This window comes from Leucoraja erinacea, chromosome 18 (assembly GCF_028641065.1).
Source record: "Leucoraja erinacea ecotype New England chromosome 18, Leri_hhj_1, whole genome shotgun sequence".
NCBI classification, from domain to species: domain Eukaryota; kingdom Metazoa; phylum Chordata; class Chondrichthyes; order Rajiformes; family Rajidae; genus Leucoraja; species Leucoraja erinaceus.
Genome location: NC_073394.1, coordinates 35599185 through 35611554, shown reverse-complemented (window position 1 = coordinate 35611554; position 12370 = coordinate 35599185). Strand labels below are relative to the sequence as shown.

The window sequence follows — 12370 nt, the reverse complement described above, 5'->3', positions numbered from 1 at the left end:
CCCTTCCCCTGGGTTCACATTTCACACCTCTTCTCTCCTAATCTTACATCCTTGTCCCCCTTTTATCTTTAGTCTTTGTCCATCCATCGGTCAATCAAATGCTCTCACCTTCATCGATCTATGACTTGCAGGCTTTATCCCACCCCTCTATTATCTATTTTCCATATCTCTCCCCCCTTCCACAATCAGTCTGAAGAAGCGTTCAGACCTGGAACAGCACTAGAGATGCCATCTGATCCGCCAAGTTACTCCAGTACGGGTTTATTTTAAAAGTTAATCTATCCCAATTCAAATATAAATGCTTTTCACGTGCAGTTAAATACTTCTTCACTTTCAAATACGCATGTAGGTGCACATAACTTCCTATTCAAGAAAGTAATTACATTTACTAAATACACAATTGTTGTAAGAAATCATTCAAAATACAGGACAATGAAAAGGAACATTTTTTTTTAAATGTGGTGAAACATCACATAGGGTCGGGGAGAATGGAGGGGAGAGGGCAAAGAGGTGAGACAGGGGGAGGAGATGAAGGGGGGGGGGTGTTAGGGAAGAGGCGTACAGTAGGAGGGGAGATGGGAGGGGTGGAGGTGGAGGGGGAGAGTGATAGGGAAGAGAGGTAGGGAAAAGAGGAGGTGGGTAGAGGAGGTTGGAGGGGGGGGGGAGGAGGAGGATGGAGGGGGAGAGTGGTGGGGAAGAGAGGTAGAGTAGAGAAAAGGGTAAGGAGGGGTAGAGGAGGTTGATGGGGAGGGGGAGGAGGAGATGGAGGGGGAGAGTGGTGGGGGAGAGTAGTAGGAGAGCAAAGTATAGGAGGGGGTGGAGGTTGGGAGGGAGTGTGAAGGAGGGGGGAGGGGGAATGGGGGGGAGAGTGGTGGGAGGGGGGAGGGGAGGAGGGTGGGAGGGGGTGGAGGAGGGAGGGGGAGGAGATGGGGGGGGGGGGGGGGTGTGGAAGAGAGTATAGGCGGGGATGGAGGGTTGGGAGGGGGGTGGAGGAGGGAGGAGGAGAGGAGGAGGAGGGGGGGGGCGGGAAAAAATAGAAGGGGAGGAAAAGGAAGAGGAGGGGGACTGAAGGGAAGCGGATATCCCGCCCTCCCGCCGGGGTGACGCGGATCCGGAGCGGGCGGGCTGGCGTGCGGGCTGGGACAGCCATGGCGGACACACTGAGCCAGCTGTACCTCGGGGCGGGGCTGACGGTCCTGTCGCACCCGCTCATGTACGTCAAGGTGCTCATTCAGGTGAGAGCTGAGCGATGGCGACGGTCGGGAGGGAACCCGGAGCCTTGGGCCTTGGGCACCGCGTGGGGGGGGGGCAGGATGCAGTCCCCATGGCAACGGGCCTAACCCCTCACACCCCCCACCCACATCCCCCCTCCTCACCCCCCTCTCTCCCCCCCCCCCCACTCACACCCCCCTCACCCTCCACCCCCCCCCCCACCCCCCACTCCCACACACACCCCTACCCCCCCACTAACACCCCCTCCTCACTATCCACCCCCACCTCGCACTAACACCCCCTCACCCTCCATCCACACACTCCCCTCACCCACACACCCCCCTCCTCACCCCCTCACCCACACCCACACCCCCACTCATACCCCCCCTCACCCACAACCCCCTCTCACCCTCCACCCTCATTCCCATCTCCCACTCACACACCCCTACCCCCCCACTCCCCCCCCCCCTCCACCCCCTCACCCCCACCTCCCACTAACACCCCCACCCTCCACCCCCACACACTCCCCTCACCCCCACTCACACCCCCCCTCACCCACAACCCCACTCACACCCCCTCACCCTCCACCCAAACACTCCCCTCACCCACTCATCCTCCACTCTCACACCCCCCCCCCCCCCCCCCACCACCCTCCATCGCGCCAGTGTCCCACATACTGGGTGACCCTCCCCATACCCCCTGCTCCATCGGGTCTACTTCACTTAGTGACCCACCCCCAACTCTACATGTCCCATCCAATGGGTAACACCCCTCACCCATGATCATCCCACCCCACTGGGTGACCCCCCCCCCCCCCCCCCCCCTCCCATTGCCATCCCCCTCCTACTGGGTGACAGCCCCTTGCCCAACCCTACATCATTCCACACCACTATGTAACGTTTCATTCCTCTCGTTCTCACTGGTGATCATGCTTGCCCCTTCAAACTCAGACCCCCTCACATCCCTTGAGATCTCTTTCTCTCTTTACCTGTATCAGGCCACTCCCTATTTGTGCCTCTGGGTAGTGTTGCAGCGAATTATGCCTTGGGTGGTGCACCATCAGCCTTCCTAATCTGACAGAACAATGGATAGGTTGAATATCAGTCAGAGGTTGGGAAGGGATACTGTGCTGTGGGAACATCGTTGGCACTGTTTTGCATTGTCAGGGATGTTTGTTTTTGAAGAGAAGATTGGATTTCTGGTATTGGATATATCATCTAATCGTGCAACGCCCTGCATGCGGTTGGATTGTGTTGACATTGCAGCACAACATGGTGGCAGTCATTACCCTAGTGAGAATGAAGAAGGAAAACCTAGCTCAATGATTCAATGGTACTTTATTGTCACTTGTACTCGATATAATGAAATTCTTTATTTTGCATACAATTCAGGAAAATCATACTATGCATAAACACAATCATAAGTACAAATGTGCAACGATTGTAGTGTAAGAATAGTAGACTTCAGCAAGACAGTACAGTAATTTCCAGTGCTACCTTGTGCCCTTCAAGTCTCAAATACTTTAAAGTCCGTTTTCTTGGCAGTGGCACTGGGTAGGTGTTCCAGGGATCGGCCTGGCCTAGCGATGTTTTTGATGACCTCTGCTATTGCTCCGTCATTCCATGCTTCTGCTGTCGTGTCTGGCCGTGCACTCCACCTCCATGTGGCCTCCAGCGACTCCTGAACCAGGCAAAACCTTGGCTGCTGCAGGGCCTCCAGTGGCCCACTCTGCCAACACCTAAACCCACAAACTCGCCATTCCCTTGCCTCAACCCACTAGACGGCACCCATCAACTTTGTGCGCCGATGTCACCATCTTGTAGGCTTCTCCTCTCTTTGAAACATGTTATTGTTGGGAGATTCCGATAAGGTCAATGTTGCAATGGTGTTTGGTCTCCTATCACTTTCCCATCATCTTATTTCATTAATGTTTCTATTAAAAATTTGAGAAATCTTTCGTGCATTAAGAAAATGCTGTTCAGAAACGTTTTACAGTGATGTAAATAATTGCTTTTGGCCTACGACAGCTTCGCAAGATCATAGAAAAAGGTTTTCCTCCTTCAGCCTCAGTCAAAGGAAAGTGGCCCTGGTTAACCTCAGCCTTGCTAGGCCAGAGAGAAATGCACTGATCTATTGCTCTCTTTTTGGCTTAATGAGATTTTAATAAAAGTCTGTATGATCATCTTGCATTCATATTGTTTTACCTGAATGCTGAATTTAAATCCACATAGTGAGTGAATAGGGAATGATGATGTTTGTACCAGCTAGGTCTTTGCTCCAAGTACAGAGGCACAGTCAGTCTGGAGGGTTTGGTGAATGTATGCAATCCAAGCTTCAGTAAATTGAAGATAGACACAAAATGCTGGAGTAACTCAGTGGGTCAGGCAGCATGTCTGGGGAAAGGGTGACGTTTCGGGTCGAGACACTTGTTCAGCTTCAGTAAATCTGCAGGATTTGTGGCTCGTGAGTTGGTGAGTGTGCAGGATTAAGGGGGGGCTGCTTTATCCTACATGGAAGGTCAGGCAACATCTGTGGTACATTTAACAGAGGTTCAAGTTAACCAACTTTCACTAGAACTAAAAAGAGTGGGAAATGAAACAAGTTGAAGTTGAAATAAAGGAGAAGTAGAGTAGAACAAATGGATGGTCTATGATATAAATTAGGTCCCTTGGAATGACAAACTGGTTGTGATTGAGGAAGATAAAAGTTTGTAAATAACAGTGGGTGTGCCTGGGAGAGTCGTAAGTGGAAGGTTATGATCAAAATCTAAAATTACCAGAAGAGGAAGAATAAAATGTAATACTGGAAAGACTAGAATGGGGAAATAAGGATAAGCCCAGCAACTGCAGTTCTGTCAAAGGGTCTTCAATTTGAAATATTTTTCTTCCTTAGATGCTTTAATATTGCCACCATTTTCTGTTTATATTTTATATTTTCATCATCTGCAGACTTTTTTTAAACATTTTTAGCCACAGACTAGTCAGTTCAACCACGATGCTGGGAAAAGTTTATGAAACATGGTTCTGAGACAGAAATTAAGAAAAGGTAGAGTGAGTTTGAGGGCAAATCATGTTTAACCAAACTGAGAACCTTTTGATGAGATGACAGGCAAAGTTGATGAGATGAATATAGTTACACAATTTTTGATAAGGTGCCATAGAACAGGATTTTTGAGTAAATTTGAAGCATGTGATATAATCACCATCTACACTTCATGCTGACTGGGGAAAGCTGCCAACATACCCAAAGACATTTCCAACCCTGGCCATTTCTTCTCCTTGTTCCCGTCAGGCAGAAGATTCAAAAGCTTGAAACCGTGCACCATCAGATTCAGAAACAGTTTCTTCCCCTCTGTTATCAGGCTTCTGAATGGTCTTTCCATAAACTAGTGTACCGTCTCGATTCTCTCTACCCCATTACTGACGTTAGACTTTTGTCTGTGGAAGTTTTGCGATACACTGCTGAGGACTGTATTTTTTGTGTCCCTTTGTACTTGAGTTTGGCTTGATTGTATTTATGTGTAGGAACGAACTGCAGATGCTGGTTTAAATCAAAGGTAGACACAAAATGCTGGAGTAACTGAGTCCAAAGAAGGGTCTCGACCCGGAACGGCACCCATTCCTTCTCTCCAGAGATGCTGCCTGTCCCGCTGAGTTGCTCCAGCTTTTTGTCTACCTTATGTATAGTATTATCCAACCTGAGTTTGCAGATTATACAAAAACAAGCTTTTTACTGTACTTTCTTACACATGACAAAAATATACCTAAACCTAAAATGGATATTGAAAGCATGGATGTGATGTTGGCTAAGTAACAGAAAAACGAGGGCCATGATAAATGGTGGGTGTTTGAAGCAGAGTGAGGTGAACAGCGGTGTTCTCTGGGAATCTATTTTAGCTGCTGCTTTTTTGGATTTTTATTATTAACCTAGACTTGGTGCAATCCACAATTTCAAAATGAGTGTACGACCGAAAACCTGGCATTATTGTGAACTGCAATATCACATGAGAACATGAGGTGTTGTTTTGAAAGTTTGCATTGAACTTTGTTCTAACATTATTGGAGGTCAAAGGTATTAAAGTTTGTTGGAACTGTGTGGGAGGTCAAAAGCAATGGCCTGTGAGAGTGAGATGGAGAATTTAAATTACAGGGAGAAAGACACAAAATGCTGGAGTAACTCAGCGGGACAGGCACCATCTCCAGGATAGAAGGAATGGGTGACATTTCAGGTCGAGACCCTTCTTCAGACTGACTTCAGCGTCTGTGGAGTCAATACCCAAAACACTCCGACTCCTTGATTTCTTGTGTGTCCGACTCTGACTCCGACCCCGACCCGTAGGTATAATAATTCAAAACTGCTATGATGACATTACACAAGATGGTATTTCATAAGAACTGCATGAATCATCAGGCCACCTTTTAAACCCATTTTAAACGCCAGATGGCAGCACCAATGTGATTTCTCATTCTCTCGGGTGGAAATAAAGTGTGCGGTATGTTTAAAAAGTGGGATTTTTTCTGATTTATGTTGTCGGAGTCGGGACTTTTTTACCAGCTCCGACTCCAGCAGCACCAAAATTACTCTGACTCCACAGCCCTGCATCAGACCTCAGTCTGAAGAAGGGTCTCGACCTGAAACGTCACGCATTCTTTCTATCCAGAGATGCTGCCTGTCCCACTGAGTTGCTCCAGCATTTTGTGTCTATCTTTGGTATAAACCAGCATCTGCCGTTCCTTCCTATACATTAAGTGACAGGCAACTGGATTCTCAAGGAAATAGAAGAATGAACAAAAGGAAACTATCTTTCTGGAATGTTGAAGAGGAGGTGAAAGATGTGTCTAGTGGTGACTCCGTTGGAGGCTGATCGGGTGGAAGGTGAGGACAGTGAGTGAAAGTTTGGGAAGTAGAACAAATGCAGTTGGACCCTATCAACTTTGGTGGAGCGGAATGTATGAATGAGGGAAAGGAAGGCGATTCAAAAGCACTGAAAAGGTTGTTTGCCAGAACATATGTGATAGAGATAGGGAAACCAGAAGAAAGGATTGGAATCCTTGCAGGTAATAAGATGGGAGAAGGTACAGTTGAATTGGCTGTGGGAATATGTGGGGTTACGGATAGATATTTCCAGCTCTGGATACTTTGCATGCTCTGGAATAATTTTCCTGCTCCTCTTCTGGTATTTTCAGATTACCTTCATGTCCTATCTAAAGATTGCCCTCAAATACTTGGTATGCACTAATCCATCACTTCCAACATGTACTATCACATCCTCTGGCCTCACTATCACAGACCCTCCCTTTTGTCTTCTATCACCCTCCCTATTTTCCCTAAACTCAAAACATGTTTTATTTAAGACTTTTTTCAACGTTTTGATGAAAGATCAACGATCTGTAATATTAGCTGTTTCTTCCTTCATGTATGCTATCTGGCCAGCTGCATATTTCTGCTTTCCCAACTATACTTACTTTTATCTTGTCTCTTCCCATCATCAAAGATTCCAAGTTAAAGCCCTGTCCCATTGTACGAGTTCATTCAAAGAGTTCACCCGAGTTTGCCCTGATTCGAAAGCGGAGATTTACGGTAATGGCCGCTTGTCGGTACTCGGGGCTCTCGTGGGCATTTTTCAACATTGTTGAAAAATCTTCACGAGTCTTCCCGAGCTTACCTGCCGTTAGTGAGTCTTCCCGAGTACTTGCCGTTAGCGTTACGAGCTGCTAAGAGACGTCCCCGAGTTCCGACGTACCCGCTACGTTCATTCTCCGTGCTTACCACGAGTCTGATTTTTTTTTTTAACTCGGGAGAGCTATTGAATGAACTCGCATCGTGGGACAGGGCCATGAAGCACTCTGTTCTACTGCATTCTATGTTTACAGTCTGGTCTTCCATACATTGGAGAAACAAAATGCAGATTTGGTGATTGCTTTGCAGAGCACCATTCAATCTGCAGGGGTGGGTGACCCTGAGCTCCCTTCTTTGCATTCACTTTAATGCTTCACCCCATTCCAACCTCTGTCTGTGGCCTCCATGTTGCTCCATTAATGTCACACAGCATTTGGGACAATTTTAAATTCAACAGTTTTATCTTTTCCTGCTTGTATCAGCTCTGCTGCAAGGTATCTGTAACATTAATCACAGTTTTCTCTCTTCATAGACACTGCTGAGAATTGCTAACATTTTCCTTTTAGTTCCAGTTCTCCAACACCTCTCTGACCTGCACTTTGCAACTTTCATATTTTGTTGTTATTTCCCCCTCTTGAACTGCTCTTTTAATTAGTATGCACCATGTACAGCTTTATACATACCATATTACCACGACAAACCTAACTTGCCGTTTCAGCGGTATTCCATTAGTCCTGTCCATTCTTGCAACTGCAACTTAAAACAGAAATATTTTCTCTCTTTTCCAGTTCTCATGATGAGCCTTCAACTTGAAACACTAATTTTGTTTATTGTCCCAGATATTGCCTGACCTGATGAATGTTTATTTCTGAAACTCCTACTTCTTCCTTTTAGGTTCAAAAAATCTAAAGCAACAGGAATCTTGTGTGATATCTGCCCCTGATCAAGCTTCAATGCATCAGATTGACAGTTAACTGTGAAACAAATTTGGCATCAGACTCTATGACATGCTCTATTAATGCAGTGTAATACCATGTACTAACTTTATTCTGGGCCACCTTTGAGACTGATACAGTATGAATTAATAAAAATATTTTTAATTCAAAAGCTGAAAATTGTGCAATAATATGTATTGTGGCTAATAAGATAATATATATTATATAATAAAATGATATATTTCAGGCATTTACAATTTCTGCACACTTCCACCTTTCTGAGTGCCCCTCACCTGTGAGCAAGTCGCCTCAGTGTGGACCTACTGTAGTAGGCTAGTTTGAACAAATGCTGCAGCTTCCTCATGCTTGAGTTGGTTCAGGCTTACATGCCTTACTTTATCCAGTTCATGATAGTTGAGGAGCTGGGAAAGCCCACTGGGCAAACGGATTTTTTCTCCTTGCAGAGCCCCGCTTTGTAGAAGTAATGCTTTGCCCTGGGCTTTGCCCGGGACAAGCACTCTGCAAAAGCTCGGTCACACTCGCATGACATCCTGGTGCACACAGTCCTTCCCTTGCACGTCGTCTGAGATTTGCGACACGTGTAGTTGTACAGACTCCACTTGACTTGGCTGTGACAGCCGAGGGTCACCCTGGTGTGGTGGTAGCAGCAGTCATGCAGGAAGCAGCAATGGTCCACCTGGTCGACGGGCCTGCTGGAGCCCCCAGTTCCACAGTAGCAGCCGTAATTGTTGATCTTGAGAAGGGGAATGGCAAGTTTGGAGCGGTAACACCAGAGGGTCATGGCCATGTTAAAGAGCCCTCGCCGCTCTCGCGGTGAAGACTGACCCATCTCAGCGCAGGGGCAAAGGCACATCCACATAGCACACAGGATGGACACCGAGAATCCCTTCATCTTGTTTTTCCTTCCGGCTTTCTCACTCTCTGCTGCTTTGTGCTTTCCTGGCTTTATATTCAGCGCTATATATTCTATCCTCCCTTTCCACACATCATGTGATTCTTGGCCCGCCTTCTCACACTTCTCATTCTCTGAACTGTGACTTTCTGGCCAGTTCTAAGTATTCCAAGTTATTTGAGAATAACAGGGGTTGTTGAAGTAATGACAAATTTTTTCTTGTGGGTGGAAACAGTAAAAACAAATTTATTGTATTTGTGAGTGAGTGTAAATATGGGCGCGCGTGTGTGTTCAGGTAAAAGCAGTGAAATGTCTCCTGTACCTGGAAATTATAAAAATGGCCAGTGTATTGCTTCACGGGATTCCTGACTCTCTGTAATATTGTCCTTGTTCCTTCAAGGCGTTAAAATGGCATTTGGTTTTAATTTGTGTAGGAAGGAACTACAGATGCTGGTTTCATTTATTCTGTTGTAAATTATTGGGCGATCTTTGTCATTCTAACTCTTTCAGATAGTGAGTTATTAACCATGCTCGATACACTGAGGCTGCTGGAACTTAATATCATGTCCTGGACAGTGTTACTCTATACTGCACGTGATTTCATCATCATTCTTGAATTTGATTTTTACTGTACATTGTATTAAGAGCGGTTTACATCCTTGTGTGAGTACGCACTGAAGGTCAATCTCCACAGAGTGCAGATGTCTTCCTTTTGACTTTTAATTCCATCTCCCCCTGCACCAACTCCTTTCCCCATCTGTGCCCCTCCATCCAAGGATTACTGATTATTCTCACTTAAGTATCAACCACCGTGGCTTTCAAGAATGTATTTAATGCTGGGGGCAGAGCCCAATAAAACCACAGGAGCAATGCATGTAATTTAAGAAAATGTTGAAGCAAGTAAACAAATCCATAGGACCGCATCATGCTTGTGTTTGCTATAGTTAGAAAGCTGCGTCTTCTGTTTGGCAAAATCTACCTCGATATAACGCTAGGTTTTCATTATTTTATCCAGATCAAAAGAAAATAATGGCTTCTCAAGCGCAATCAAAGCAGCAGAGACAGGGTAACAAATTGCTCTTGCCCAAAGAATGTGTGTGGTATAAAGGAGACCAGTGCCCCCAAGATGCATGTCACACACTGCCCAAAAACAAACTGACTTGCATCTCTTTCTGTCTACTGCACTGAATTGTGGCTGAGTTTCATATTTAATCTCAGTATATCATTGCCTTGAATGAGATTGCAAAGTATTACAATAAGAGCCCAATTTCTACAATTAAACTATGATCAGGATTTATTTACAAGCAACACAATCTTCAGATGAAAGCAGGCTGTGTGTGGAGGTCCAAGAGCAAAGAGTTAACCGTTTTGGACTGCGGTTTTCTATTTTTTCTTCACAATTACTTGGGGTGACTGACTTTGGTTGCTCTTATCCCTGCTTGTTCGAACCCTTTCATCTGACCCATTTGCAAATGTATAAGGGAATAGAAACTAAACGGTGATGGCAATGCTTGATGTTCACACAATATTGGTGGAAAACATCTCTGCAAGAATCAAGGGAATTTTAAGGAGGCCATATCCCGCCAGGGTAATTAAAATTGTGTACAGTGGATAACATTTCCATCATGGGTCTCGTGTCAAGCATGTCTGTTTTTTTAAAATCTTACTTCCCTTTTAACTACATATTTTCTAGCCATTTTTAACAGTTATTAATGAGTTACTTGAACAACCTCATCAATCAGTTACTCATTACTCATTAATATTGTTAATTTAACATGAATTTAAATCATTTATTTAATCCTTAACCCAGTTACATTATTGAAATTCTTAAAGCTAGGTATTTTAGGAATGAAAATAGTTGAGCAGGAATTTAAAGGGTAGGTATTAACTTGTTTAATTGAAAGAAGCACAGAATTGTATCTCGACGTGCAGAAACAGTAATGAGCCATTGCCCTTGGGGCTGGTTCTCCTATTCAGTGAGACTCACTTTAGATTCCTACCTTTTGTAGTTTTTAATACCCTTGCCTGACAAAATGTCTCTTAATTTCCAGTTGGTAATATTTATTGACCTTTTAAGGTGAGAGGGTTCCAGATTTAGTCTTGTAGCCAATTGATAATTGATATATGTAAGTGGGTTCTGCTGAATTGCCTGACTGAGTCTAGGTTAGAGAAAGCTTGTTGATCTTTGTCCATGTGAAGAAATAGAAAAGGAACATTTGGTAAATATGTGGTCCATTACAACCTCAATCCACTGCAGACATATTGTTTCCGAATATTTATCCATACTCACACCCAAAATGTATTCGGAGTGGGAATGCATGAAGTCCCTGGAGTATGGAACAGTCCTTCAAACAAGGGGAGGGGCTGAGTGGTTGTACCAGGCCACAGCAAGAACACGTGGGCTCTTGGAACAACACCCAGACACAAGCATCAACTTGAGCAACATTTATGAGATGCTGATCCTATTGTATACCAGGAGTAACTATGCAAGGTGGAGGAGGGGGGTCATGTGATAGGAGCAGAATCAGGCCTTTCAGCCCATCAAGTCTACTCTGCCATTCAATCATGGCTGATCTATCTCTCCCTCCTATAACCCCATTCTCCTGTCTTCTCCCCATAACCCCTGACATTCATGCTAATCAACAATCTATCAATCTGTGCCTTAAAAATATCAATTGACGACCTCCACAGCCTTCTGTGGCAAAGAATTCCACTGATTCACCACCCTCTGACCAAACGTTCCTAGAGTAACGTCCTTTAATTCTGAGCCTATGACCTATGGTCCTGGACTCTCCCACTATTGGAAACATCCTCTCCACATCCACTCTATCCAAACCTTTCACTATTTGGTATGTTTCAATGAGGTGTCCCCTCATTCTTCTAAACTCCAGCAAGTACAGGCCCAGTGCTGTCAAATGCTCATCATATATTCACCCACTCATTCCTGGGATCAATCTTGTAAACCTCCTCTGGATCTTTTCCAGAGCCAGCACATCCTTCCTCAGATAAGGAGCCCAAAATTGCTCACAATACTCCAAATGCAGCTTGACCGGTGCTTTATAGAGCCTCGACATTACATCTTGCTTTTGTATCCTAACCCCCTTGAAATAAATGCTAGCATGGCGTTTGCCTTCTTTACTACCGATGGGGTGGGGTGGGGGGACACACACGAGCAATTGGTATTGAAGTTTCAGCCCTGGTGGCAATGCTTGGTCTGGGTGCGGCCTGCCATAGGTTATGTGCACTCCACAGTACCACAGTAATTATGGGTACAGAAAATAAAAGTGTCACGCTGAAATTTATAAGTAGGCTATTTTAGGCTGCTATGTGCTTGTTGGTGTCTCGCTCAATGGTGGCCTCTCATGGAGCTGCTGTCTGTGTCATTAACCACTCTATCATTAGATGTTTCAGTTGTGAAAAGAGGGCTTGCTTTTCTTTAACACCTCCAATGCCACGAGCCGGTCAGAGCAATGGAAGTGATTTGAGTAGTATTTGTAATGTAAGCAATGTAGCATCTAGTTCCTGCACAGCGAATTGCCACGGGTAGTATAGTGGTAAGGGTTTCGGGAGAATAAATATTACATAGAAACATAGAAAATAGGTGCAGGAGTAGGCCATTCGGCCCTTCGAGCCTGCACTGCCATTCAATATGATCATGGCTGATCATCCAACTCAGTATCCCGTACCTGCC

General features: G+C 45.1%; 2 protein-coding genes across 3 annotated transcripts in view; one reads left to right on the top strand and one right to left on the bottom strand.

The window, feature by feature from the left end:
• The first annotated feature begins 1082 nt into the window (after window positions 1-1082).
• The window catches only part of mtch2 (mitochondrial carrier homolog 2), a 37573-nt gene continuing 26285 nt past the window's right edge, over window positions 1083-12370 (top strand). For both annotated transcript variants that reach the window (XM_055649849.1, XM_055649848.1), the window contains exon 1: window positions 1083-1235. In XM_055649849.1, the coding sequence (XP_055505824.1) occupies window positions 1149-1235 (87 nt within the window). In that variant the 5' untranslated portion in view covers window positions 1083-1148. The remainder of the gene's footprint in view (window positions 1236-12370) is intronic.
• LOC129705924 (basic phospholipase A2 F17-like) lies at window positions 7727-8780 on the bottom strand. The gene has a single exon (XM_055649851.1). The coding sequence runs from the start codon at window positions 8677-8679 to the stop codon at window positions 8158-8160; it is 522 nt and encodes a 173-aa protein (XP_055505826.1). The 5' UTR covers window positions 8680-8780; the 3' UTR covers window positions 7727-8157.

What these genes read in the sequence shown, in the direction of transcription:
- LOC129705924 (XM_055649851.1), bottom strand. Translation starts at nt 8,679, where the DNA reads ATGAAGGGATTCTCGGTGTCCATCCTGTGTGCTATGTGGATGTGCCTT.